This window comes from Oncorhynchus mykiss, chromosome 5, assembly GCF_057628025.1.
Source record: "Oncorhynchus mykiss isolate SJ-2025 chromosome 5, ASM5762802v1, whole genome shotgun sequence".
Classification (NCBI taxonomy): domain Eukaryota; kingdom Metazoa; phylum Chordata; class Actinopteri; order Salmoniformes; family Salmonidae; genus Oncorhynchus; species Oncorhynchus mykiss.
Genome location: NC_143026.1, coordinates 51,587,508 through 51,611,120, shown reverse-complemented (window position 1 = coordinate 51,611,120; position 23,613 = coordinate 51,587,508). Strand labels below are relative to the sequence as shown.

Below are 23,613 nucleotides of genomic sequence, written 5' to 3'. Positions count from 1 at the left end.
TGCACATTTAGCCTATTTTATAGAAATGTCAATATCGAATATTGTAAGAGCTTTCATTGTCTGCGTTTATACCCCCTTTATTTATCCTACGGTTCTGACTTGGTGTACAGGGAGAATACTGTAAGAATGGCCCATGTTTTGAATTCAAAAGTGCTGAACAAGTAGATAAATTGACTTTGTCTGTCCTTGCTCGCTCTTTAATATCTTAATCGAAATTATATGTATCAGCTATGAACATTTTCATAAGTATTCAGACCCTTTACTCGGTACTTTGTTGTAGCATTTTGGCAGCGATTATTGTCTTGGTTATGACGCTACAAACTTGGCACACCTGTATTTGGGGATCTTCTCCCGTTGTTCTCTGCAGATCCTTTCATCGCTGCACAGCTATTTTCAGGTCTCTCCAGAGATGTTCGATTGGGTTCAAGTCCAGACTCTGGCTGTGCCACTCCAAGGACATTCAGACTTTTCCTGAAGCCACTTCTGTGTTGTCTTGGCTGTGTGCTTTAGGGTTTTTGTTCTGTTGGAAGGTGAACCTTTGCCTCAGTCTGAGGCCGTAACCTGCTCCAGAGCGATTTTCATCAAGGATCTTTCTTTACTTTACTCTGTTCATCTTTCCCTCGATCCTGACTAGTCTCCCAGTCCCTGCCGCTGAAAAACATGCCCTCAGCATGATGCTGCCACCACTCTGCTTCACTGTAGGGAAGGTTTCCTCCAGGCGTGATGCTTGGCATTTAGGCCTCTAGAGTTCAATCTTGTTTTCACCAGACAAGAGAACCTTGTTTCTCATGGTCTGAGTCCTTCAGGTGCTTTTTTGGCAAACTTCAAGCATGTCATGTGCATTTTACTGAGGAGCGGTTCTGTCTGGCCACTCTACCATAAAGGCCTCATTGGTGGAGTTCCGCAGAGATGGTTGTCCTTCTGGAAGGTTCCCCAATCTCCACAGAGGAACTCTGGAGTTTTGTCGTAGTGACCATTGGGTTCTTGGTCCCCTTCCTGACCAAGGCCCTTCTCCCCAAATATCTCAGTTTGGCCGGCAGGACAGCTCTAGAAAGAGTCTTGGTGGTTCCAAACTTCTTCCATTTAAGAATGATGGAGGCCACTGTGTTCTTGGGGACCTTAAATGCTGCAGACATTTTGTTGGTACCCTTCTCAAGATCTGTGCCTCAACACGATCCTGTCTCGGACAATTCCTTCAACATCATGGCTTTGGTTTTTGCAAACGTTCCAAAAAAACTGTTTTCACTTTTGTAATTATGTGGTATTGTGTGTAGATGTTTTAAAAAAAGTTTTTTTACATTTTTTTTTATCCACTTTAGAATAACGCTGTAACGTAACAATGTGGGAAAAGGGAAGGGATCTGAATACTTTCCGAATGCACTGTATGCATAGGCTTATTGACTCCGACTTTCATTCATGTTCTTTTTGGAAGTGGAAACTATTGGACCTTAGGCTTTTAGGGGGCGGCAGGTAGCCTGATGGTTAGGGCGTTGGGCCAGTAACCGAAAGGTTGCTAGCTCGAATTCTCGAGCTGGCAAGTTAAAAATCTGTCATTCTGCCCCTGAACAAGGCAGTTAACCCACTGTTCCTAGGCCCTAATTGTTAATAGGAATTTGTTCTTAACTGACTTGCCTAGTTAAAGGTAATAATATTAAAAATAGGACATTTGGAAATAGACTTCTGTTCGTAACTTTATTTTGACTTAAAGCTTTTATGGTAGGAGGATAGGTTATTGGAGGGATTCTTACTCCCCGCACAGATTATTTATTTCTTAAATAATCTTAAACTTGTCATTAGATTGTTTTATAGGCCATTGATATTGTTTGTCCTTACTCATTATTAGTCCCCTGGCTTCCTCATGTTTTTGGGCTGTTCAATCTACTTTTGAGATGGAACTGTTAATTATTCTAATTGTTTGATCGGGAGAGAAAGCATGCATAAAACAATGAAAGCCCAAAGTCGTATTCATATTGATTGGAGAGACAAGGGAATATAGCTGTTTTTTGTTGTTTTTTTACCGCTGGACACTATAGTTAGGGAGTGTCAGTTATAAAAAAAAAAAAATGTATAGGTTTAGGCTATTTTAAGGCCCATGCATCTTACAGAAGTCGAGAAACAATATTTTATGACGGGACATTTTGCGCTGCATTGGTGGAATTCTCTGGTCTTTCTAGCCTACACTGCTCTTGCGTTCTGTAGGCTTATATAACAGGCTATTTATTGAAATGTGATTACTTGGAATGCCACTTGTATGCTGCCCTGTCGTTTGCTGCCCAACTCCATTCTGTAGGCTACTACGTGGTGCCAGTCCAGTTCAAATAGGCTAAGCCATCGTCTGTCACATCACAATGTCCTCACCATCGACAATGGCCGCCAAACATCGTCGACAGAGGATACTGGCGTAATATTTCCCAACCCTAGTCACTATACTTAGTTCAGTCGAGGGCAGGCTAAACTGAATGAACAACAGAGGCAAGTATGAACATTTTATTAAGAGTTTTGGGGAATGACTTCGTCATTGATCATTGGAGCCAGATGCTGGTATGCAGGCAGCACTATGCGGGGCAGCTGGCATTGAAACCATCCCTCTGGGAGAGAAAGGTTCCGATGACGGACCTTCAGCTGCTGGAGGTGGAGGGTCGGCGGTGAAACTTTTGCTGTAAGACGTGAGGGAACAAGAGCAAGCCGTAATTTTAAATGCATCAAAATATGTATTCCCATTGGTGAGAAGAGAGCACGTTGATTATTGCACCAGTATGCAAATTCAAATCAAATGAATTCATAAAGCCCTTTTTTTACATCGGCAGACATCAAAAAAGTGCTTTTTCAGAAACTCAGCCTAAAACCCCAAATGGCAGGCGATGCAGCTGTAGAAGCACGGTGGCTAGAAAAAAAAGAAAGGCAGGAACCAGTCCTCTTCTGGCTGTGCCGAGTGGAGATTATAAGAGTACATGGTCATTTAAGCCCAGATCGTTCTTCAAGATGTTCAAATGTTCATAGATGACCAGCAGGGTCAAATAATAATCACGGTGGTTTTAGAGGCTGCTACAGGTCAGTACCTCAGGAGTAAATGACAGTTGGGTTTTCATAGCCAAGCATTCAGAGGTCGAGAGAGAGAGGGAGTCGGAAACGGCAGGTCCGGGACAAGGTAGCACGTCCGGTGAAAGGTGAGGTTTCCATAGCCGCAGGCAGAACAGTTGAAACTGGAGCAGCAGCACGGCCAGGTGGACTGGGGACAGCCAGGAGTCATCAGGCCAGTTAGTCCTGAGGCATGGTCCTAGGGCTCAGGTCCTCCGGGAGGGGGGGATGGAGAGAGCACACATACTTAGTCACCTAGGACACCAGATATAACAGACTGACCCTAGTCCCCCGGCACATAGACTATTGCAGCGTAGATACTATGCCTCTAGGTTATTTAGCAAGTGTGATAAAGTTGCATTATTCAGTTGTGCTGATTGGCCATAGGGTAATAGGGGACTGACATTCCGCACATGGCTAATTGATAGTAAAGGAGTAGGAGTGACATGATGCTGTGCTGTTGATGAGAACATTCTAAACATCAGATATAAATTCCTGCTGTGTCCATAGAAGAGGATTGCCTGGCTACCCAACCACATTGCTATGGCCAAACACCACGCCCACAATGAGTCTGGATATGATCTCCTCACAACGACTTCTCGAATGCGAACACATTCAAACCGTTCTGATTGGTTCCACAAACCGATGGGTTGGGCCAGAGCCTGAAAACACTTGGTCAAGTGGCGTTTTGGAGATGGTAATTGGCTTTGATAGAAGCGATCATTCGCTGTTGACTTGTTTTGTACAACGTCCCTCACTTTGAAAGCAAAAATGACTTCTACGATGGCATTCTGACTGAAGGTATATAGCGATAGATAGAGCAGCGGAATTAAATTCAGTATGAGTCTTCAGGCAAAGAGAAAACAATGTAAATTATATTGTGGTTACAGAATTAAGTAATGTGAGCTATCCATTTAGATCAGCCTTCGTGATTTGTACCTCCACTACCGGTCAAAAGTTTTAAACACCTACTCATTCAAGGGTTTTTCTTTATTTTACTATTTTCTACATTGTAGAATAATAGTGAAGACATCAGAACTATGAAATAACACATATGGAATCATGTAGTAACCCAAAAAGTGTTAAACAAGTATTTTATATTTGAGATTTCAAATAGCCACCCTTTCCCTTGATGACAGCTTTGCACACTCTTGGCATTCTCTCAAGCAGCTTCACCTGGAATGCTTTTCCAACAGTCTTGAAGGAGTTCCCACATATGCTGAGCACTTGTTGGCTGCATTTCCTTCACTCTGGGGTCTGACTAATCCAATAACCATCTCAATTTGGTTGAGGTCGGGGGATTGAGCAGGTAATCTGGCCTCAAGAATCTCAAATATAAAATATATTTGGATTTGTTTTAACACTTTTTTTGGTTACTACATGATTCCATGTGTTTCATAGTTTTGTTGTCTTCACTATTATTCTACAATGTATAAAATAGTAAAAATAAAGAAACCCTTGAATGAGTAGGTGTTTTAAAACTTTTGATCGGTAGTGTACATTATCTGAATAGTCATGGCAAGGTTAAACTAAAGAACATGAATCAGACTAAATGTCCTGAGGAAAACAATCCTAATATTGGAAACAAACAGCCTTATGTTGTCACCCAGTCACATTTGTTTATTTTCCATGCTATAGCACACCATGTTGTGCATGAAGCAGGTTCATAGTAAAGGACTGTTTTTCTTTTTTGCCATGGAATATTGTCAATTATCTTGGTAGTATTTTGATACAGATATTGTGAAAAATGTACCCTTTTGCCTTCTACTTGAAAATAATGAACTTTTAAACGTATATCCAGCGTATTCACTAGGAACCAAATGGGAAGAAACAGGGAACGACCCATCTGAATTCGTCCAATAAGAAACTCTTGTTTTTGTTGCGAAAAGTTTTGCTAAGTTGGGCACCACATGACATTTTGAAAATACTAAATTGACCTATTGTAATGTATTCTTTATTCTGTCTCTGTCCCAGTGTTTGTGTTAGAGGCTGAGGCTCCGACACAGCTGGTGAAGGCCACCTCGGCCATTGAGAGAGCCGTGTTTATCACCATGCAGTGGGTGGCCAGCGTCAAACCCAGAGCCGGACCCCTCTACACCGTCGCAGAGGAGCTCAAGACCCAAGTCAAGAGAATGGGTGGTTACTTTCAGCTTCTCATCCAGGTAGACATTTCTGTCAGCACTTTTAACTTAAAAAGATCAGACAATAGAATTAACAATGTATCGCACTAGGACTGTCTTGAAAAAGAGATGTTATCTTTATGAAATTGACCTGGATAAATATAGGTTGGCTAAAGTATTACATTCCAAAAGGGACACATTGGAGCATTGAAACTATTGAACACAGTATATTCAAAACAGTAGCCGCTGTATGTGAATGTACAACATACAGATAGAACTATGCACCAAAAACATTCAATCGCACCTACAGTGCATTCGGAAAGTACTCAGACCCCTTTACATTTTCCACATTTTATTACTATACAGCATTATTCTAAAATGTGTTAAATCATTTTACCCCATAATGACAAAAGTAAAAACAGGTTTTGTAGAATTTTTTTCAAATGTATTAAAAATATTAAACTGAAATTGTATATTTACATAAGTATTCAGATCGTTTACTCAGTACTTTGTTGAAGCACCTTTGGCAGCGATTACAGCCTCGAGTCTTCTTTGGTATAACGCTTGGCACCTTTATTTGGGGAGTTTCTCCTATTCTTCTCTGCAGATCCTCTCAAGCTCTCTCAGGTTGGATTGGGAGCATCGCTGCACAGCTATTTTCAGGTCTCTCCAGAGATGTTCGATCGGGTTCAAGTCCGGGCCACTCAAGGACATTCCTGAGACTTGTGCCAAAGCCACTCCTGCGTTGTCTTGGCTGTGTGCTTAATGTCGTTGTCCAGTCTGAGGTCCTGAGCAGGTTTTCATCAAGGATCTCTTTGTACTTTGCTCTGTTCATCTTTCCCTCGATCCTGACTAGTCTCCCTGCTACTGAAAACATCCTCATACCATGATGCTGCCAACACCATGCTTCACCGTAGGGATGGTGCCAGGTTTCCTCCAGATGTGACGATTGGCATTCAGGCCAAACAGTTCGATCTTGGTTTCATCAGACCAGAGAATCTTGTTCCTCATGGTCTGAGAGGATTTAGATGCCTTTTGGCAAACTCCAAGTGGACTGTCATGTGCCTTTTTTTTGAGGAGTGGCTTCCGTCTGGCCACTCTACCACAAAGGTCTGATTGGTGGAGTTCTGTAGAAATTGTTGTCCTTCTGGAAGGTTCTCCCATCTCCACAGAGGAACTCTGGAACTTTGTCAGTGACCATCAGGTTTCCTGGTCACCTCCCTGACCAAGGTCCTTCTCCCCTGATTTCTCAGTTTGGCCGGGCAGGCAGCTCTAGGAAGAGTCTTTGTGGATCCAAACTTCTTCCATTTAAGAATGATGAAGGCCACTATGTTCATGGGGAGCTTCCATGCTGCAGACATTTTTTGGTACCCTTCCCCAGATCTGTGTCTCGACACAATCCTGCATCGGAGCTCTACAGACAATTCCTTCGACCTCTTGGCTTGGTTTTTGCTCTGACATGCACGATCAACTGTGGGACTTTGTATAGATCATGTCCAATCAATTGAATTTCCCACAGGTGGATTCCAATCAAGTTATAGAAACATCTCAAGGATGACCAATGGAAAATAGGATCCACTCCGCTACAATTTCTAAAAACCTGTCTTCGCTTTGTCATTATGTGGTTTTGTGTGTAGATTGAGGGAAAAAAATCTATATTTAATCAATTGTAGAATAGAGCTGTAACAGAATGTGGAAAAGGGATCTGAATATTTTCTGAAGGCACTGTATGTACAGTACACATACATTGTTGACTAGTTTATTGTAAGTAATGGCATAGTGAATTACAGTAAAGATATTCTAGAAATATCAGTTTTTATCCCAATTCAACTGAAAAGACACAAACGCTGCAAAAGGAAAATCTTTTTCAATCGAGTTGGGTTGACACCTCACTGGCTCATCAAAATTCACCTCGCTGATTGACGGGTTTTAGCTTTGAGCTGTTTTGACTCCTCGTATGGAAATATCAGAGCGTAGGGGAATTCTCAACCTTCAGCCTCAAGTCCAACATGAATGAATGTATATTATACAGTGCCTAATGAATGTCTACACACGCCTTGCACGGTCTTTACATTTTGCTGCCTTAAAATTGTGTTAAAGAATGCAACCAATGTACACAACCTTCTCCAGCGTTGCACAAGTCTTAGGGCAACATATAATATCCATTGTTTTTGTCAAAATTGCTCAAGGTCAGTAAATTTGGTTGGGAGTCATTGATGGACAACAATATTCAAACCGTGTCTCTGATTTTCAAGCAGGTTTAAGTCAGGATTGAGACTGGACCTTTCAGGAACACTCAAAACATATTGGAAAGCCATTCTGGTGTGTCTTTGACATAAAAACATGTGTAATTGTAATTGTCCCACGGTTAGGTATTCAGAAGGCTGAGACAGGGTTTCCTCTTACTTTTTGTCTGAGCTTTGTTCCTTTCATATTTATTTAGATCCTGACAAACTCTCTAGTCCCAGTCTCTGCAATAACATTGCATTCACTCCACATTATTGGCCTGTATGACAATGTTAAATCCACTTCAAAACATCTTCACCTTGTCTTTAACTTTGAAAATTTGGACTAGGTTGTGTAGATGGTTGGGAAAATAATCAAATATATTCCCTTTTGAGATTACATTTTAAGGCAGCAAAATGTGAAGACTGCAAGGTGTGTGAAGACCTTCACTACATTTTAGGAATTTAGCAGACAATCTTATCCAGAACGACTTACTGGAGCAATTAGGGTTAAGTGCCTCAAGGGCATATTGACAAATTTCTCCTAGTCAGCAAGGGGATTCAAACCAGAAACATTTTGGTTACTGGCGCAACCTCTTAACCGCAAGGTTACCACCCAGCCCACACTAGTCACTAGTGACGGTATACGTAGCCTTCAAAATGTATTCATACCCCTTGACTCATTACACATTTTGTTGTTGCAGCCTGAATTCAAAATTGATTAAATATATGTTTTCTCTCACCTCATCTACTGTGCACACAACCCTATAATGACAAAGTGAAAATATATTTTTAGACATTAAATGAAATGCGTATCTCATTTACATAGGTATTCACAGCCCAGAGTCAATATTTTGTAGAAGCACCATTGGCAGCAATAACAGCTGTGAGTCTTTCTGGGTAAATCTCTGAGAGCTTTCCACACCTGGATTGTGGAACATTTGCTCATTTATTATTTTCAAAATGCTTCAAGCACTATACATTTGGTTGTTGATCATTGCTAGACAACCATTTTCAGGTTTTGCTATAGATTTTCAAGTAGACTTAAGTCAAAACTGTATCTCGGCCACTCCGGAACAGCCACTGTCTTCTTGGTAAGCAACTCCAGTGTAGATTTGGCCTTGTGTTTTAAGTTATTGTCCTGCTGAAAGGTTAATTCATCTCCCAGTGTCTGGTGGAAAGTAGATTGAACAATGTTTTCCTCTAAGATTTTGCCTGTGCTTAGCTCCATTCCATAATTGTTTTTTTCCTGAAAAACTCCCCAGTCCTTAACGATTACAAGCATACCCATAACACGATGCAGCCACCACTATGCTTGAAAATATGGAGAGTGGTACTCTGTAATGCGTTCTACTGGATTTGCCCCAAATTTGCCACATTTGTTTGTAGTATTACTTTAGTGCCTTGTGCAAACAGGATGCATGTTTTGGAATATTTGTATTCTGTACAGACTTCCTTCTTTTCTCTCTCAATTAGGTTAGTATTGTGGAGTAACTACAATGTTATGTGACTTGTTAAGCACATTTTTACTCCTGAACTTATTTAGGCTTGCCATAACACAGGTTGAATAGTTATTGACTCGAGACACATCAGCTTTTCATTTTGAATTCATTTGTAACATGTTCTAAAAACGTTTTGACATGGTGGGTCAGTGACAAAATATCTTTAATACATTATAAATTCAGGCTGTAACAACAATGTGGAAAAAATCAAGGGGTGTGAGTACTTTCTGAAGGCACTGTATGTACTGCACAATCTAACATTCCTAACCAGTGGCAGCAATAAAACAAATTAAACCACCTTTTCCACCCATCTCACCCTCCTTTCACACTACTGTATGTCTTTAAACTTTACATTTTTTTTTTTTTTTTTTAAACATTTGAAAGTCATTAAGTTTTAAGCTTTTTTCCCTAGTTCATTCATGTATGTATTCAAATACAATATAACTTTGCATTCACAATTAGTGTGAGTACATTTATTTTATTGAGCAAACTCTTATCCAGAGCGACTTGCAGTTAGTGCATTAATTTTACTTTGGCTAATTAAGACAACCACATTTAAATTATTAAAGTAGTTATCAGCAAAGTCAGTGGTAGTAGGAAAAGACAAGTGCAAGTGTTTTTTATTTTATTCAAATATTATTTTGTTATTTAACATCCAATTCCCATGGGCTGTGACCAGGGCTGTGACTCTGAGATCTCGTCCATGGTGACCGAGGCCCACAGGAAGAGTGGTCAGTGTCTGGACACGGCACTGCTGGTCATCAGTCACCTGGCCGCGCTTACCGCCACCCAGCTCCATTTGACCGAGCTGGGCTCTGAGGCCACAGGCAAGGTAAATGTTACCACACTGACTGTCTTTCTCCTACTCACACTCTCACCATATACTGCCTTTCATATTGATTGAGAATGGATAAGATACTGGGCATGAAGGCTTTGTGGTGCTTTGGTGGAAATAACGAAGCCATGATGCATCCTGCCTGGATGCTTCATCTCCACTCCCCTCCTCAATTCAGAATAATGATATAACTGGATCCAATGACACATGGCTAATCACGCTGGTTTGCGGAGGGTAAAGAAAGCGTCTCTCAAAAGTTGTCTGTCGTTTCTCTTTCCCCAGCAGTCTGTGGCCCTGTCTCTTTTGGAGGGGACTTGTAAAGGGGTGCACTCTCTCCTGGAAGAGGGTCTGGCAATCTCCAACAAGATGCTCAGCGATGCGCAGCTGGCCTATCCCAGGACTCCGGTACGTAGCCACCATTTTAGTATTCATTGTCTAAATGACTTCTATAGGAATTGTTTTGATATACACTGCCGTTCAACAGTTTGGCGTCAGTTAGAAATGTCCTTGTTTTTGAAAGTAACGTCATTAACATTAAAATAACATCACATTGATCAGAAATACAGTGTAGACGTTGAATTGAATTGTAGCTGGAAACGGGTGATTAAAAAAATTACAAAAAAAGAATAATAATATCTACGTCGGCGTACAGAGGCCCATTATCAGCAACCATCACTCCTGTGTTCCAATGGCACGTTGTGTTAGCTAATACAAGTTCATAATTTTAAAAGGCTAATTGATCATTAGAAAACCCTTTTTGCAGTTATGTTAGCACAGCTGAAAACTGTTGTTAGTTTTTTTCCCCCTCCACCTTTATTTAACACCAAGTAGGACAGTTGAAAACAAGTTCTCATTTACAAGTGCGACCTGGCCAAGATAAAGCAAAGCTGTGCGACAATAAACACAGAGTTACACATGGGATAAACAAAAGTACAGTCAATAACACAATAGAAAAATCTATATACAATGTGTGCAAATGGAGTAAGGAGGTAAGGCAATAAATAGGCCATAGTAGCGAAGTAATTACAATTACTGTGATAGACTGCATTCAGTTTTCTGAGTAGAGTGTTGGAGGCTATTTTGTAAATGACATCCCCGAAGTCGAGGATCGGTAGGATAGTCAGTTTTACGAGGGTATGTTTGGCAGCATGAGTGAAGGATGCTTTGTTGCGAAATAGGAAGCAGATTCTAGATTTAATTTTGGATTGGAGATACTTAATGTCTGGAAGGAGAGTTTATAGTCTAGCCAGACAATTAGAATATGTGGACAACTACAAATGCCTAAGTCAGAACCGTCCAGAGTAGTGATGTTAGTTGGGCGGGCGGGTGCAGGCAGCGATCGGTTGAAGATCATGCATTTAGTTTTAGTAGGGTTTAAGAGCAGTTGGAGGCCATGGAAGGAGTGTTGTATGGCATTGAAGCTCGTTTGGAGGTTTGTTAACAGTGTCCAAAGAAGGGCCAGATGTATACAGAATGGTGTCGTCTGCGTAGAGGTGGATCAAGGAATCACGCGCAGCAATAGCGAGATCATTGATATATACAGAGAAAAGAGTCACCCAAGAATTGAACCCCCATAGAAACTGTCAGAGGTCCGGACAACAGGGCCTCCCGATTTGACACACTGAATCTGAGAAGTAGTTGGTGAACCAGGCGAGGCAGTCATGTAAGAAATCAAGGCTGTTGAGTCTGCCGATAAGAATATGGTGATTGACAGAGTTGAAAGCCTTGGCCAGGTCGATGAAGACGGCTTCACAGTACTGTCTTTTATCGATGGCGGTTATGATAGGACCTTGAGCGGTTAGGACCTTGAGCGTGGCTAAGGTACACCAGTGACCAGCTCGGAAACCGGATTGCACAGCGGAGAAGGTACGGTGGGATTCGAAGTGGTTTGTTAACTTGGCTTTCGAAGACTTTAGAAAGGCAGGGCAAGATGGATATATGCCAATAACAGTTTGGGTCTAGAGTGTCACCCCCTGTGAAGCAGGAGATGACCGCTGCAGCTTTTCAACCTTTAGGAATCTCGGACGATTGTCTCTAACCAGAGTAGAAAGAGTGGGAGGCCCCAATGCAAAACAGAGCAAGAGGACATGTACATTAGTGTCCTCTTGCTCAGTTGCTGGCCTTCTTGGCAGAGTTGCAAAGAATAAGCCATATCTCAGACTGGCCAATAAAAATAAAAGATTAAGATGGGCAAAAGAACAGACACTGGACAGAGGAACTCTGCCTAGAAGGCCAGCATCCTGAAGTCGCCTCTTCACTGTTGATGTTGAGACTGGTGTTTTGCGGGTACTCTTCAATGAAGCTGCCAGTTGAGGACTTGTGAGGCGTCTGTTTTAGAGGTCGACCGATTAATCGGAATGGCCAATTTAATTAGGACCGATTTTCAAGTTTTCATAACAATCGAAAATCTGTATTTTTGGAGATTTTTTTTGTTACCTTGTCAGTTCAGGGATTCAATCTTGCAACCTTAATGTTAACTATTCCAACGCTCTAACAACCTGCCTCACGAGGAGCCTGCCTGTTACACGAATGCAGTAAGAAGCCAAGGTAAGTTGCTAGCTAGCATTAAACTTATCTAAGAACAATCAATCATAATCACTAGTTAACTACACATGGTTGATGATATTACTAGTTTATCTAGCGTGTCCTGCGTTGCATATAATCGATGCGGTGCGCATTCGCGAAAAAGGACTGTCGTTGCTCCAATATGTACCTAACCATAAACATCAATGCCTTTCTTAAAATCAATACACAGAAGTATATATTTTTAAACCTGCATATTTAGCATCCCTAAGTCTAAATATTGCTGTTACATTGCACAATCTTCAATGTTATGTCATAATTACGTAAAATTCTGGCAAATTAGTTCGCAATGAGCCAGGCGGCCCAAACTGTTGCATATACCCTGACTCTGCGTGCAATGAACGCAAGAGAAGTGACACAATTTCATCTGGTTAATTTTGCCTGCTAAAATGTCAGCCTCGAAACCTTAATGACTTGGAGAAGATCTGCAAAGAGGAGTGGGACAAAATCCCTCCTGAGATGTGTGCAAACCTGGTGGCCAACTACAAGAAACGTCTGACCTCTGATTGCCAACCAGGGTTTTGCCACCAAGTACTAAGTCATGTTTTGCAGAGGGGTCAAATACTTATTTCCCTCATTAAAATGCAAATCAATTTATAACATTTTTGACATGCGTTTTTCTGGATTTTTTGTTGTTGTTATTCTGTCTCTCACTGCCCAAATAAACCTACCATTAAAATTATAGACTGATAATTTCTTTGTCAGTGGACAAACGTACAAAATCAGCAGGGGTTCAAATACTTTTTTCCCTCACTGTATATACACATGTTTTGAAAGGCCCCTGAGTCTGCAACACCACTAAGCAAGTGGCACCATGAAGACCAAGGAGCTCTCCAAACAGGTCAGGGACTAAGTTGTGGAGAAGTACAGATCAGGGTTGGGTTTAAAAAAATATATCAGATCTTTGAACATCCCACTGCGCACCATTAAATCCATTATACAAAATTGAAAGAATATGGCACCACAACAAACCTGCCAAGAGCGGGCTGCCCACCAAAACTCACGGACCAGGCAAGAAGGGCATTAATCAGAGAGGCAACAAAGAGACCAAAGCAAACCCTGAAGGAGCTGCAAAGCTCCACAGCAGAGAGTGGAGTATATGGCCATTGTACTACTTTAAGCCATACACTCCACAGAGCTGGGCTTTACAGAAGAGTGGCCAGAAAAAAATCCATTGCTTAACCTTTCTGATCTCCCCATCCCGGATCCGGGATCGTGAATACAGACTCAAGCTCATTACCATAACGCAACGTTAACTATTCATGAAAATCGCAAATGAAATGAAATAAATATGCTAGCTCTCAAGCTTAGCCTTTTGTTAACACTGTCATCTCAGATTTTCAAAATATGCTTCTCAACCATTGCAAAACAAGCATTTGTGTAACAGTATTGATGGCTAACGTAGCATTTAGCATTAGCATTCAGCTGGCAACATTTACACAAAAAAACAGAAAAGCATTCAAATAAAATCATTTACCTTTGAAGAACTTCAGATGTTTTCAATGAGGAGACTCTCAGATAGCAAATGTTCAGTTTTTCCTGAAAGATTATTTGTTTAGGACAAATCGCTCCGTTTTCTGCGTCACGTTTAGCTATGAAAAAACCCCTGTATCCAGGATTGTGTAAATCTATCAGCAAGCTCATTAGCATAACACAACGTTAACTATTTATGAAAATCGCAAATGAAATGAAATAAATATGCCATCTCTCAAGCTTAGCCTTTTGTAAACAACACTGTCATCTCAGATTTTCAAAATATGCTTCTCAACCATAGGAAAACAATCATTTGTGTAAAAGTAGCTAGCTAGCGTTAGCATTTAGCGTTAGCATTTAGCGTTAGCATTAGCGTTAGCATCCAGCACGCAACATTAACAAAAACATAAAAGCCTTCAAATAAAATCATTTACCTTTGAAGAACTTCTGATGTTTTCAATGAGGATACTCTCAGTTAGATAGCAGATGCTCAGTTTTTCCAAAAAGATTCCTTGTGTATTAGAAATAGCTCCGTTTTATACATCACATTTGGCTACCAAAAAAAATCCGAAAATTCAGTCCTCAAAACGCGAACTTTTTTCCAAATTAACTCCATAATATCGACTGAAAACATGGCAAACGTTGTTTAGAATCAATCATCAAGGTGTTTTTCACATATCTCTTCATTGATACATCGTTCTTGGACACATGCTTTCTCCCCTGAATCAAATGGTAAAGTAGAAGCAGCTGGCAATTGCGCACCGAATTCGACGCAGGACACCAGGCGGACACTTGGAAAATGTAGTCTCTTATGGTCAATCTTCCAATGATATGCCTACAAATACGTCACAATGCTGCTAAGACCTTGGGCGAACGACAGAAAGTGTAGGCTCATTCCTTGCGCAATCACAGCCATATAAGGAGACAATGGAAAACAGAGCTTCAGAAATTCTGCTAATCCCTGGTTGATGCATCATCTTGGTTTCGCCTGTAGAATGAGTTCTGGGGCACTTACAGACAAAATCGTTGCAGATTCTGAAACTTCAGAGTGTTTTCTTTCCAAAACTGTCAAGAATATGCATAGTCGAGCATCTTTTCGTGACAAAATATCGCGCTTAAAACGGGAACGTTTTTTATCCAAAAATGAAATAGCGCCCCTAGAGCTCTAACAGGTTAAAGAAAAAAAACAGCATGTGGGAGACTCCCCAAACATATTGAAAAAGGTACTCTGGTCAGATGAGACTAAAATTTAGCTTTTTGGCCATCAAGGAAAACGCTATGTCTGGCACAAACCCAACACCTCTCATCACCCCGAGAACACCCATCCCCATGTTTTTCATCGGCAGGGACTGGGAAACTGGTCAGAATTGAACGAATGATGGATGGCGCTAAATACAGGGAATTTATTGAGGGGAACCTGTTTCAATCTTCCAGAGATTTGACACTGGTACAGAAGTTCACCTTCCAACAGGACAATGACCCTAAGCATACTGCTAAAGCAACACTCGAGTGGTTTAAGGTGAAACATTTAAATGTCTTGGAATGGCCAAGTCAAAGCCCAGACCTCAATTCAATTGAAAATCTGTGGTATAACTTAAAGATTGCTGTTTATTAGCGGAACCACTCCTACTTGAAGGAGCTGGAGCAGTTTTGCCTTGAAGAATGGGCAAAAATCCCAGTGGCTTGATGTGCCAAACTTATAGAGACATACCCCAAGAGACTTGCAGCTGTAATTGCTGAAAAAGTTGGCTCTACAAAGTATTGACTTTGGGAGGGTGCATAGTTATGTACGCTCAAGTTTGAATTTTTTTTTGTGTTATTTCTTGTTTGTTTCACAACTATCTTCAAAGTGGTAGGCATGTTGTGTAAATCAAATGATACAAACCCCCCAATTAATCTATTTTAATTCCAGGTTTTAAGGCAACAAAATAGGAAAAATGCCAAGGGGGTGAATTCTTTCCCAAGCCACTGTACTTGTCCCCTTGCTCAGTTGTGCACCGGTGCCTCCCACTCCTCTTTCTATTCTGGTTGAGCCAGTTTGTGCTGTTCTTTGAAGGGAGTAGTACATAATGTTGTACGAGATCTTTAGTTTCTTGGCAATTTCTCGCATGGAATAGCCTTCGTTTGTCAGAACAAGATTAGACTGACGAGTTTCAGAAGAAAGAACTTAGTTTCTGGCCATTTTGAGCCCGTAATTGAACCCACAGAAGCTGATACTCCAGATACTCAACTAGTCTAAATGACAGTTTTATTGCTTCTTTAATCAGAATAACAGTTTTCAACTGCGCTAACATAATTGCATAAGGGTTTTCTAATGAACAATTAGCCTTTTAAAATGATGAACTTGTATTAGCTAACACAACGTGCCATTGGAACACAGGGAGTGATGGTTGCTGATAATGGGACTATGTAGATATTCCATAAAATATCTTCTGTTTCCAGCTACAATAGTCATTTACAACATTAGCAATGTCTACACTCTGATCAATTTGATGTCCTTTTAATGGACATAAAATGTGCTTTTCTTTCAAAAACAAGGACATTTCTAACTGTTGAACGGTAGAAATCCTTGAGATGGATTCTTGAGGTTTTGGCATCAGAGAAATGTTATGTTAAAAAGTTAAGTCAAGAAATTACATTTTAAAGCCATGAATGGCATCAATGATTTGCATAGGATAAATAATTTTGCAATGTTATTCTGGATTGTTTCTTTCGATTGCCTCTGTCTCTATCAAGCATCAGTCTCCAAACAAGATACCATATGGTCTATATGTTTCTGGCAGGTTTTGCAGAGCCTCAAGTCGAAGATGCTGGACCTGTCCTGTGCTCTCCAGAGCTACATCCACTGCCACATGACGGTGAGCACTGGGCGAACAATAAGAAACCCAACCAGCCCATCTATCTTTCTTGACATGGGGTTAAACTCTCCAGATAAATAGCCCCTCCCACAGCCAGCACGTTAAAAGGTGCGAATCAGCTTTTATGGCTCTTGTAAAAAACCTTGCCACCCCTGTCAGCCTTATCGCCACAGTCTCACGTTGAGCACATCGTTCAGGTAATGGATGTGTTGAATGAAGTGCCATCAGTCACCGTTAACGTGCTTGTTTGCCATTATCTGCCACTCACAAACTAGCGTCTTTGTTAGTGTCGATCATCGGCTGCGCTAGGCGATTGGGACAAAGGAGAGGACATCTTTCCCCCGGACCTCCACCCTCATTGTCTTCAAACAAAGGGATTGGATGAGCAAAACCAGACACATGTTGAATCTCTGTGGGCCTCTGGGAGAGCCATGGTTTAATTTGTTGCTACTGTATTTTCATGATAGTGAAATGCAGATGTAGCCAGGTCCATAATTATTGGCACCCTTGTTACACATTTTTTTTAATACAAATACTGTGTATGCTCAAAGAAAATGTGAAATTATATTATTTTACGCTAATGCAATTGCGTAAATAACATTTTTGTTTAACCACTAGTAAAAAAAATAAAAAATCAAAAAAAGATGAGGGTGAAAATAATTGACACTAATTTTCAAAACTCTAGAACCCTCCCCTTGCGAGCATAACGACACTGAGATGTTTTCTTAAATGTTTTATGAGATTTGAGAACATGTTGGGAGGGATCTTAGACCATTGCTCCGTACATAATCGTTCCAGATTCTTGATATACTGCTGCCAAGTTTCAGCCCCCTGGCAGAGGCAACCTTGTTTGGCTGATGCCAGCTCTCAAAGTCTTGCTGACTTGAGAGTAGGGGTCTGAATGATAGAACATTAAGAAAAAATACCTAACTCGACAATGCTGTAATGTTAGTAGGAGGAGCTACTTTATTAGCAGAGCAGCAGCTCAAATGTGAGTGCTGATGGGAGCAGGGAGGTGGTGGCATGGCAACAGTCAACTCGCACTGGTAGACTAATTTATTGCTAGTTATTTGTCATCTCATCTGATTACATAGTACCTTTTCTTGATTGCATCAAACCGAGAGAAGCTAGTTAAGATGGCCAGATACCTAACATTAGCTAGGCTAATTTAGACTACATAATGCTATCTCCAAAGACAAACATTGGCAGTACAATGGCCTTACTGAAGAGCTCAGTGACATTCAACGTGGCACCATCATAGGATGCCACCTTTCCAACAAGTCAGTTCAACAAATTTCTGCCCTGCTAGAGCTGCCACGGTCAACTGTAAGTGCTGTTATTGTGAAGTGGAAACGTCTCGGAGCAACAACGGCTCAGCCGCGAAGTGGTAGGCCACACAAGCTCACAGAAAGGGACCGCCGAGTGCTGAAGCGCGTAGTGTGTACAAATCGTCTGTCCTTGGTTGCAACACTCACTACCGAGTTACAAACTGCCTCTGGAAGCATTGTTCGCACAAGAACTGTTCGTCGGCAGCTTCATAAAATGGGTTTCCATGGCAGCGGCACACAAGCCCAAGATAGCCATGCACAATGCCAAGCGTCGGCTGGAGTGGTGTAAAGCTTGCCGCCATTTCATTCTGGAGCAGTGGAAACTGCTCTCTGGAGTGAAATCACCCTTCACCATCTGGCAGTCCGATGAATGAATCTGGGTTTGGCGGACACCAGGAAGTACCTGTAAAGTTGGGTGGAGGAGGAATAATGGTCTGTTACTGTTTTTCATGCTTCTGGCTTGGCCCTATAGTTAAAATGAAGGAAATACATAACGCTACAGCATACGATGATTCTGTGCTTCCAACTTTGGCAACAGTATGGGGAAGGCCCTTTCCTGTTTCAGCATGACAATGCCCCCGTGCACAAATCGAGGTCCATACAGAAATATTTTTTCAAGATTGGTGTGGAAGACCTTGACTGGCCTGCACAGAGCCCTGACCAACTCCATCGAACACCTTTGGGAAGAATTGGCATATGTTTTGATTTGTTTAACACTTTTTCTTTGGTATGTTACCACATGATTCTGTGTTATTTCATAGTTTTGAAACTAGCCATAGCACCGGTGCCAACGTCGTTTATCATACTTCATGGTGCTATGGTCTGTTGATGTGAAAATGTAGCTCTTTGGCCACGCACACCAGTGGTGGGTTTGGCGTAGAAAAAATGGAAGCATGTGCAGAAGAGTACCTCATGCCTACGTTAAAATACGTAGGATTTTATGGGGTTATTTTGCTTCCACTGGTCTTGTGGCCTTTGTTTAGGACAACAGCATCATGAACTTAACCAGGACATTTTAGCCAAAAACCTTTTTGCCTTTGCCAGGAGGCTGAGACTTGGCCGCAAGTGGATCTTCCAGCATGACGATAACCCCAAGCACACACCCAGACTTGAACCACATTGAAAACCTGTGGTTTGAGTTGAAGAGAGCAAGTCCATAAGCGCAGATGAAGGATATCAAGGATCTGGAAAGATTCAGTGTGGTGGAATTGTAAGATCCCTCCCAATGTGTTCTCCAATCTCTTAAAACATTTTCAAAAAAGGCAGTGTCGTTATCCTCGCAAAGGTAGGGTGCTACTGAAAACAGGTCTCAAAATTATTGGCAGCCCTATCTTACATTATTATTTTTTTATTACTTGTTAAACAAAATCTCTTTCTCTGAGCAATTGTATTAGTATAATCATTTTCAACTTTTTTGGCGCCTGCGCAGTATTTATTTTATACATGCTTTTTTGCTCATCTTTGTCAAGGGTGGTAATGATTATTGGCCTGAAATTGTCACATGTTTTGTAATTGCACTGTTGTAGTGAGACAGTATTTGATTGGAATCAACAGTAGTTATGCACAACTAGTGTATGGAGGAAGGGCTTTATTAGGGTTAGCTACAGTATGTGAGGAAAAGGGTTCATCCCCTTGGAAAGGCACCATTTTCCAATGACATCAACTGTAACGTGTGTCTGTCTGTCTACAGGATAGGGAAGAAGGCTCCAAGAAGGGAGCTGAGGACCCTGATCCCTCACTGCTCCACAGAGTGAGGAACACAGCAGCCAAGCTTTTCCAGCTCAACCAGGCAATCAAGCAGCTTCACGCTGCTCTCTCTCTCGCCCTCCGAGGTACTGACTGTCTGGCCTGTGAGAAGCAAGGCCACAGCATTGCTACAAAAACAAAATGCCTGTCATTTAACTGACCAAAATGGCTTCCTTTTTGATTTCCTCTCATTTCCCTGTCCTATTGTGACTTCAACTTTGATTGATAGATTTGAGCGATATTGTGGAACTGTAAACATATGTGTTTCTATTATCTGCCCATCATTAGTCTAATCATCCAGGAAAGCTAGGTTCTAGCCACTATAGGGACCTAAATAAGTCAAACGAGAAGTTAAATGCATGTATTTAACTCTTTACCAGGTAAAAGCAGTGACTCCAGCCTCAGTACCTGCCGAGAGGCTGTCTCCTCCTCCTCCAAGACCATCGACAAAGTCATTAACGGCCTCCCCAGGGGCGGCACAGGGCTGGCTACCACATCATCTAGTCTACAGCTGCCCTGCCTGGAGACTGTCATAGCAGCCCGGGACGAGCTCCATTCTGCCCTGCAGTCCCTGAGTACCGCCTTCAACACGCAGGGCCTTGAAGAGAAGAGGGGATCTTCTGGCTCAGAGAAGAGCACACGGGAAAGGGGTCAGGGGAATGAGGGGACCCTGGTTGCTTCCGACATGGAAAGGAACAGAGGAGCCCCTACGATTGTTTCTCTCTCTTCAGGATTGTCTTCATCTAATGACGATGCACATTGGGTTTGATGCACAGGGGGTTGATCAGCTGATCAGGTACTTGTTCAGTAGGCATGAAACTGCCGGAAATGGGAAGGTAGTACAATCTGAGCTTGTCCAATGAGGAACAAATGTTTTCGGTTTCCGTTGCAATTTTTTTTGCTACAGTGTGCTCTAATGAACATGACCCAGATGATTGATGTTAAAGGTTACAGGCTCAATGCCATTAATAGAAAGACCCAACAGAGAGAATGAATGTGCATCAAAGGTCTTTCTGTCCAATTGCACTAAAACCCCAGATGAATACACTGAACAAAAATATAATGTAAACGCAACATACAACAATTTCAAAGATTTTACTCAGTTACAGTTCATATAAGGAAAGCCGTCAATTGAAATACATTCATTAGGCCCTAATCTATGGATTTCTCATGACTGGGAATAAAGATATGCATCAGTTGATCACATACCATAAAAAAGTAGGAACGTGGATCATAAACCCAGTTAGTATCTGGTGTGACCACCATTTGCCTCATGTCATACTCTTCAATGGCTGTGCGACATTGCTCGATATTGGCGGGAACTAGAACACTTGTACAGGTCGATCCAGAGCATCCCAAACATGCTCAATGGGTGACAAGTCTGGTGAGTATGCAGGCCATGGAAGAACACAGACATTTTCAGCTTCCAGTAATTGTGCTTAAATTCTTGCGACATGGGGCCAAACATTATCATGCTGAAAGATAAGGTGAATGCGGCGGATGAATGGCATGAAAATGGGCTTCAGGATCTCGTCACGGTATCTCTGCATTCAAATTGCCATCAATAAAAAGTAATTGGGTTCGTTGTCTGTATATTATGCCTGCCCATACCATAACCCCATTGCCACAATGTGGCACTGTTCACAACGTTGGCATCAGCAAACTGCAGTCAGGTCAAGACCCCGTTGAGGACTACGAGCACAGAGGTGAGCTTCCCTGAGACCATTTCTGACAGTTAATGCAGAAATTCTTCAATTGTGAAAACACACAGTTTCATCAGCTGTCCTGGTGACTGGTCTCAGATCAACCCGCAGGTGAAGAAGCCCGATGTGGAGGTCCTGGGCTGGCATGGTTACATGTGGTCTGCCCTTGTGAGGCCGGTTGGACGTATGGCGAAATTCTCTAAAATGACAACATAGGCGGCTTATGTTAGGGACATGAACATTCCCAGGCAACAAACAGCTCTGGTGGACATCCCTGCAGTCAGCATGCCAATTGCATGCTCCTCAACTTGAGACATCTGTGGTGTTGTGTGACAAAACAGCACATTTTAGAGTGGCCTTTTATTGTCCCCTGCAAAAGTACACCTCTGTAACGATTATGCTGTTTAAACAGCTTCTTTAATATGCCACACCTGTCAGGTGGATGGATTGTCTTTGCAAAGTGGAAATGTTCACTAACAGGGATTTAAACACATTTGTACACAAATGTGCGTAACATTTCTTAGATCTTTTATTTCTGCTCATGAAACTTGGGACCAACACTTTACATTTATATTTTTGTTCAGTATACTTTATTTTGTCAGACAGGGATTTCTTCAGATTGTAAAGTACTTTGATAAAATGTGTATACTAATTGAATTGTACTGCAGTGGATTGTAAACTATTTGGGCAATATCTTCTCATTTTGGCATTTATACATGTATACATGAAAGCGCAACAATTTTCTGTATTGTATGTAGCTCACTCAATGCTGTTAGAGGTGTCCCATATCACAACTTTTTCTGAGTGGTTTCATTCATTTGATCAACTATACTTTGCACTTAAACCTTGCACAAAGTACTTGTCTTTTTTTTTTGTCTCATGACACTTTTTGTATCTCTTGGTAAAGATTTGATACCTCACAATCATGTCACAATTTGAAAGTGAGCATAATAAATGAATATTTCTGGACTTTTTTGTTTAGCTTTTTCGTCTGGTCTCCATACATGCATATTTTGGTCTCGTTTTATGCATATTGTGCAACAGCTTGTGAGTAAGTTCGTTATTTTTCCCTCAGCAGAGCTTGAAACGGCTCCCTGCTTTTATACCCACCCTTCGCGCTCTCAGGCTCTGCATCACTTCATAAAATCTGATGTCACCTAGGAGGTTCCCTCAAACTCATGAAGAGTAAATCGAATCTACTACTTTTGGGTTGCAAACAACGACCAATTTGTTTTTGCTAATTACTTTTGTTGAGAAAATGTAGCACAGGAGGATTCATTGATGAAAGTATTTTAAATCACACGACGACTTCGAAATGTCGATGGAGGTGGACTAAAGAAAACGCACGAAAACTTGAGTATTAACGGATGGTGTCCGATCTCAGGTAGGTGTAAAGTACTGTTAGTCATTTTAGCTTAAATGTTAAAGTGAGAATTCAATAATTATATTTGGACATGTAGCTTTTGCCTTTTGGTGCAACCTTTAAATTAAGTTGATTTATATTGCCTTTATCGATGGATCATTTCCCAAAACCGTACTAACAATTTCACATTGGCTTCCATTTCAAAGGATGCAGTGGTTTTGGATATTATACCCCAATTTACTTGTAAGTGCACTGTTTTCATTATTTTAGGGCATGTTTTATATTTGAAGGAATGTGTTATTGAACTTTCACACTGAATGTATGAAGGATGTTCACTCAGCCCTATTCTCCCTTAAGCCAATGTTTCTTAATAAGACCTATGTTCACTCAGTACCCACTGAACAAATTTCCATCATAATTGGAATCAATATTGAGGAATATGGGCCCGATTCAGACTTAGGAAATGTACGCCTTTCCTATGCATGCCATTCCTACACACTTCTCAGTAGTTCAGATTTACCTTATGCAGGTGTGGTTACCTTGCACATTCTGAAAACAATTGAATTAAACTGCTGAAAACCCCCCCACTTGCAGGCCAACATATTTTATTGTGGGATATTTTCAAAATGGGATTCCGTACATGTATCTAAAGTCATCCCTTTAAATTTGGTGTACTTTTAAAAATATGTGTATCAGCAAACCCACTAGAATATATGGAGAGTACGGTTCAGGGCCTGGCTTCCAAAAACTTCTTAAGTCTAAGTTCATCGTTAGAACCTTTGTAGCAACATAGTCAAAT

At 41.2% G+C, this 23,613-nt stretch overlaps 2 protein-coding genes across 26 annotated transcripts in view; both read left to right on the top strand.

Annotated features, from left to right (window-relative positions):
- kif14 (kinesin family member 14) overlaps positions 1–22,420 on the top strand; it is a 52,639-nt gene extending 30,219 nt beyond the window's left edge. The window contains exons 24-29 of one of the 2 annotated variants that reach the window (XM_021603253.3): positions 5,053–5,240; positions 9,605–9,757; positions 10,046–10,165; positions 16,600–16,674; positions 19,693–19,834; positions 20,129–22,420. In XM_021603253.3, the coding sequence (XP_021458928.2) occupies positions 5,053–5,240; positions 9,605–9,757; positions 10,046–10,165; positions 16,600–16,674; positions 19,693–19,834; positions 20,129–20,517 (1,067 nt within the window). In that variant the 3' untranslated portion in view covers positions 20,518–22,420. Of the gene's footprint in view, positions 1–5,052; positions 5,241–9,604; positions 9,758–10,042; positions 10,166–16,599; positions 16,675–19,692; positions 19,835–20,128 lie in introns of both variants that reach the window. The other variant, XM_021603252.3, reaches the window with a different exon arrangement.
- A 94-nt stretch (positions 22,421–22,514) lies between these two features.
- LOC110523998 (adhesion G protein-coupled receptor D2) overlaps positions 22,515–23,613 on the top strand; it is a 160,921-nt gene continuing 159,822 nt past the window's right edge. For 15 of the 24 annotated variants that reach the window (XM_090235112.1, XM_021603243.3, XM_090235109.1 and 12 more), the window contains exons 1-2: positions 22,515–22,835; positions 23,021–23,057. In XM_090235112.1, coding sequence (XP_090091238.1) covers positions 22,819–22,835; positions 23,021–23,057 — 54 coding nt within the window. In that variant the 5' untranslated portion in view covers positions 22,515–22,818. The remainder of the gene's footprint in view (positions 22,836–23,020; positions 23,058–23,613) is intronic. The other 9 variants (XM_090235120.1, XM_090235124.1, XM_090235122.1 and 6 more) reach the window with 1 other exon arrangement.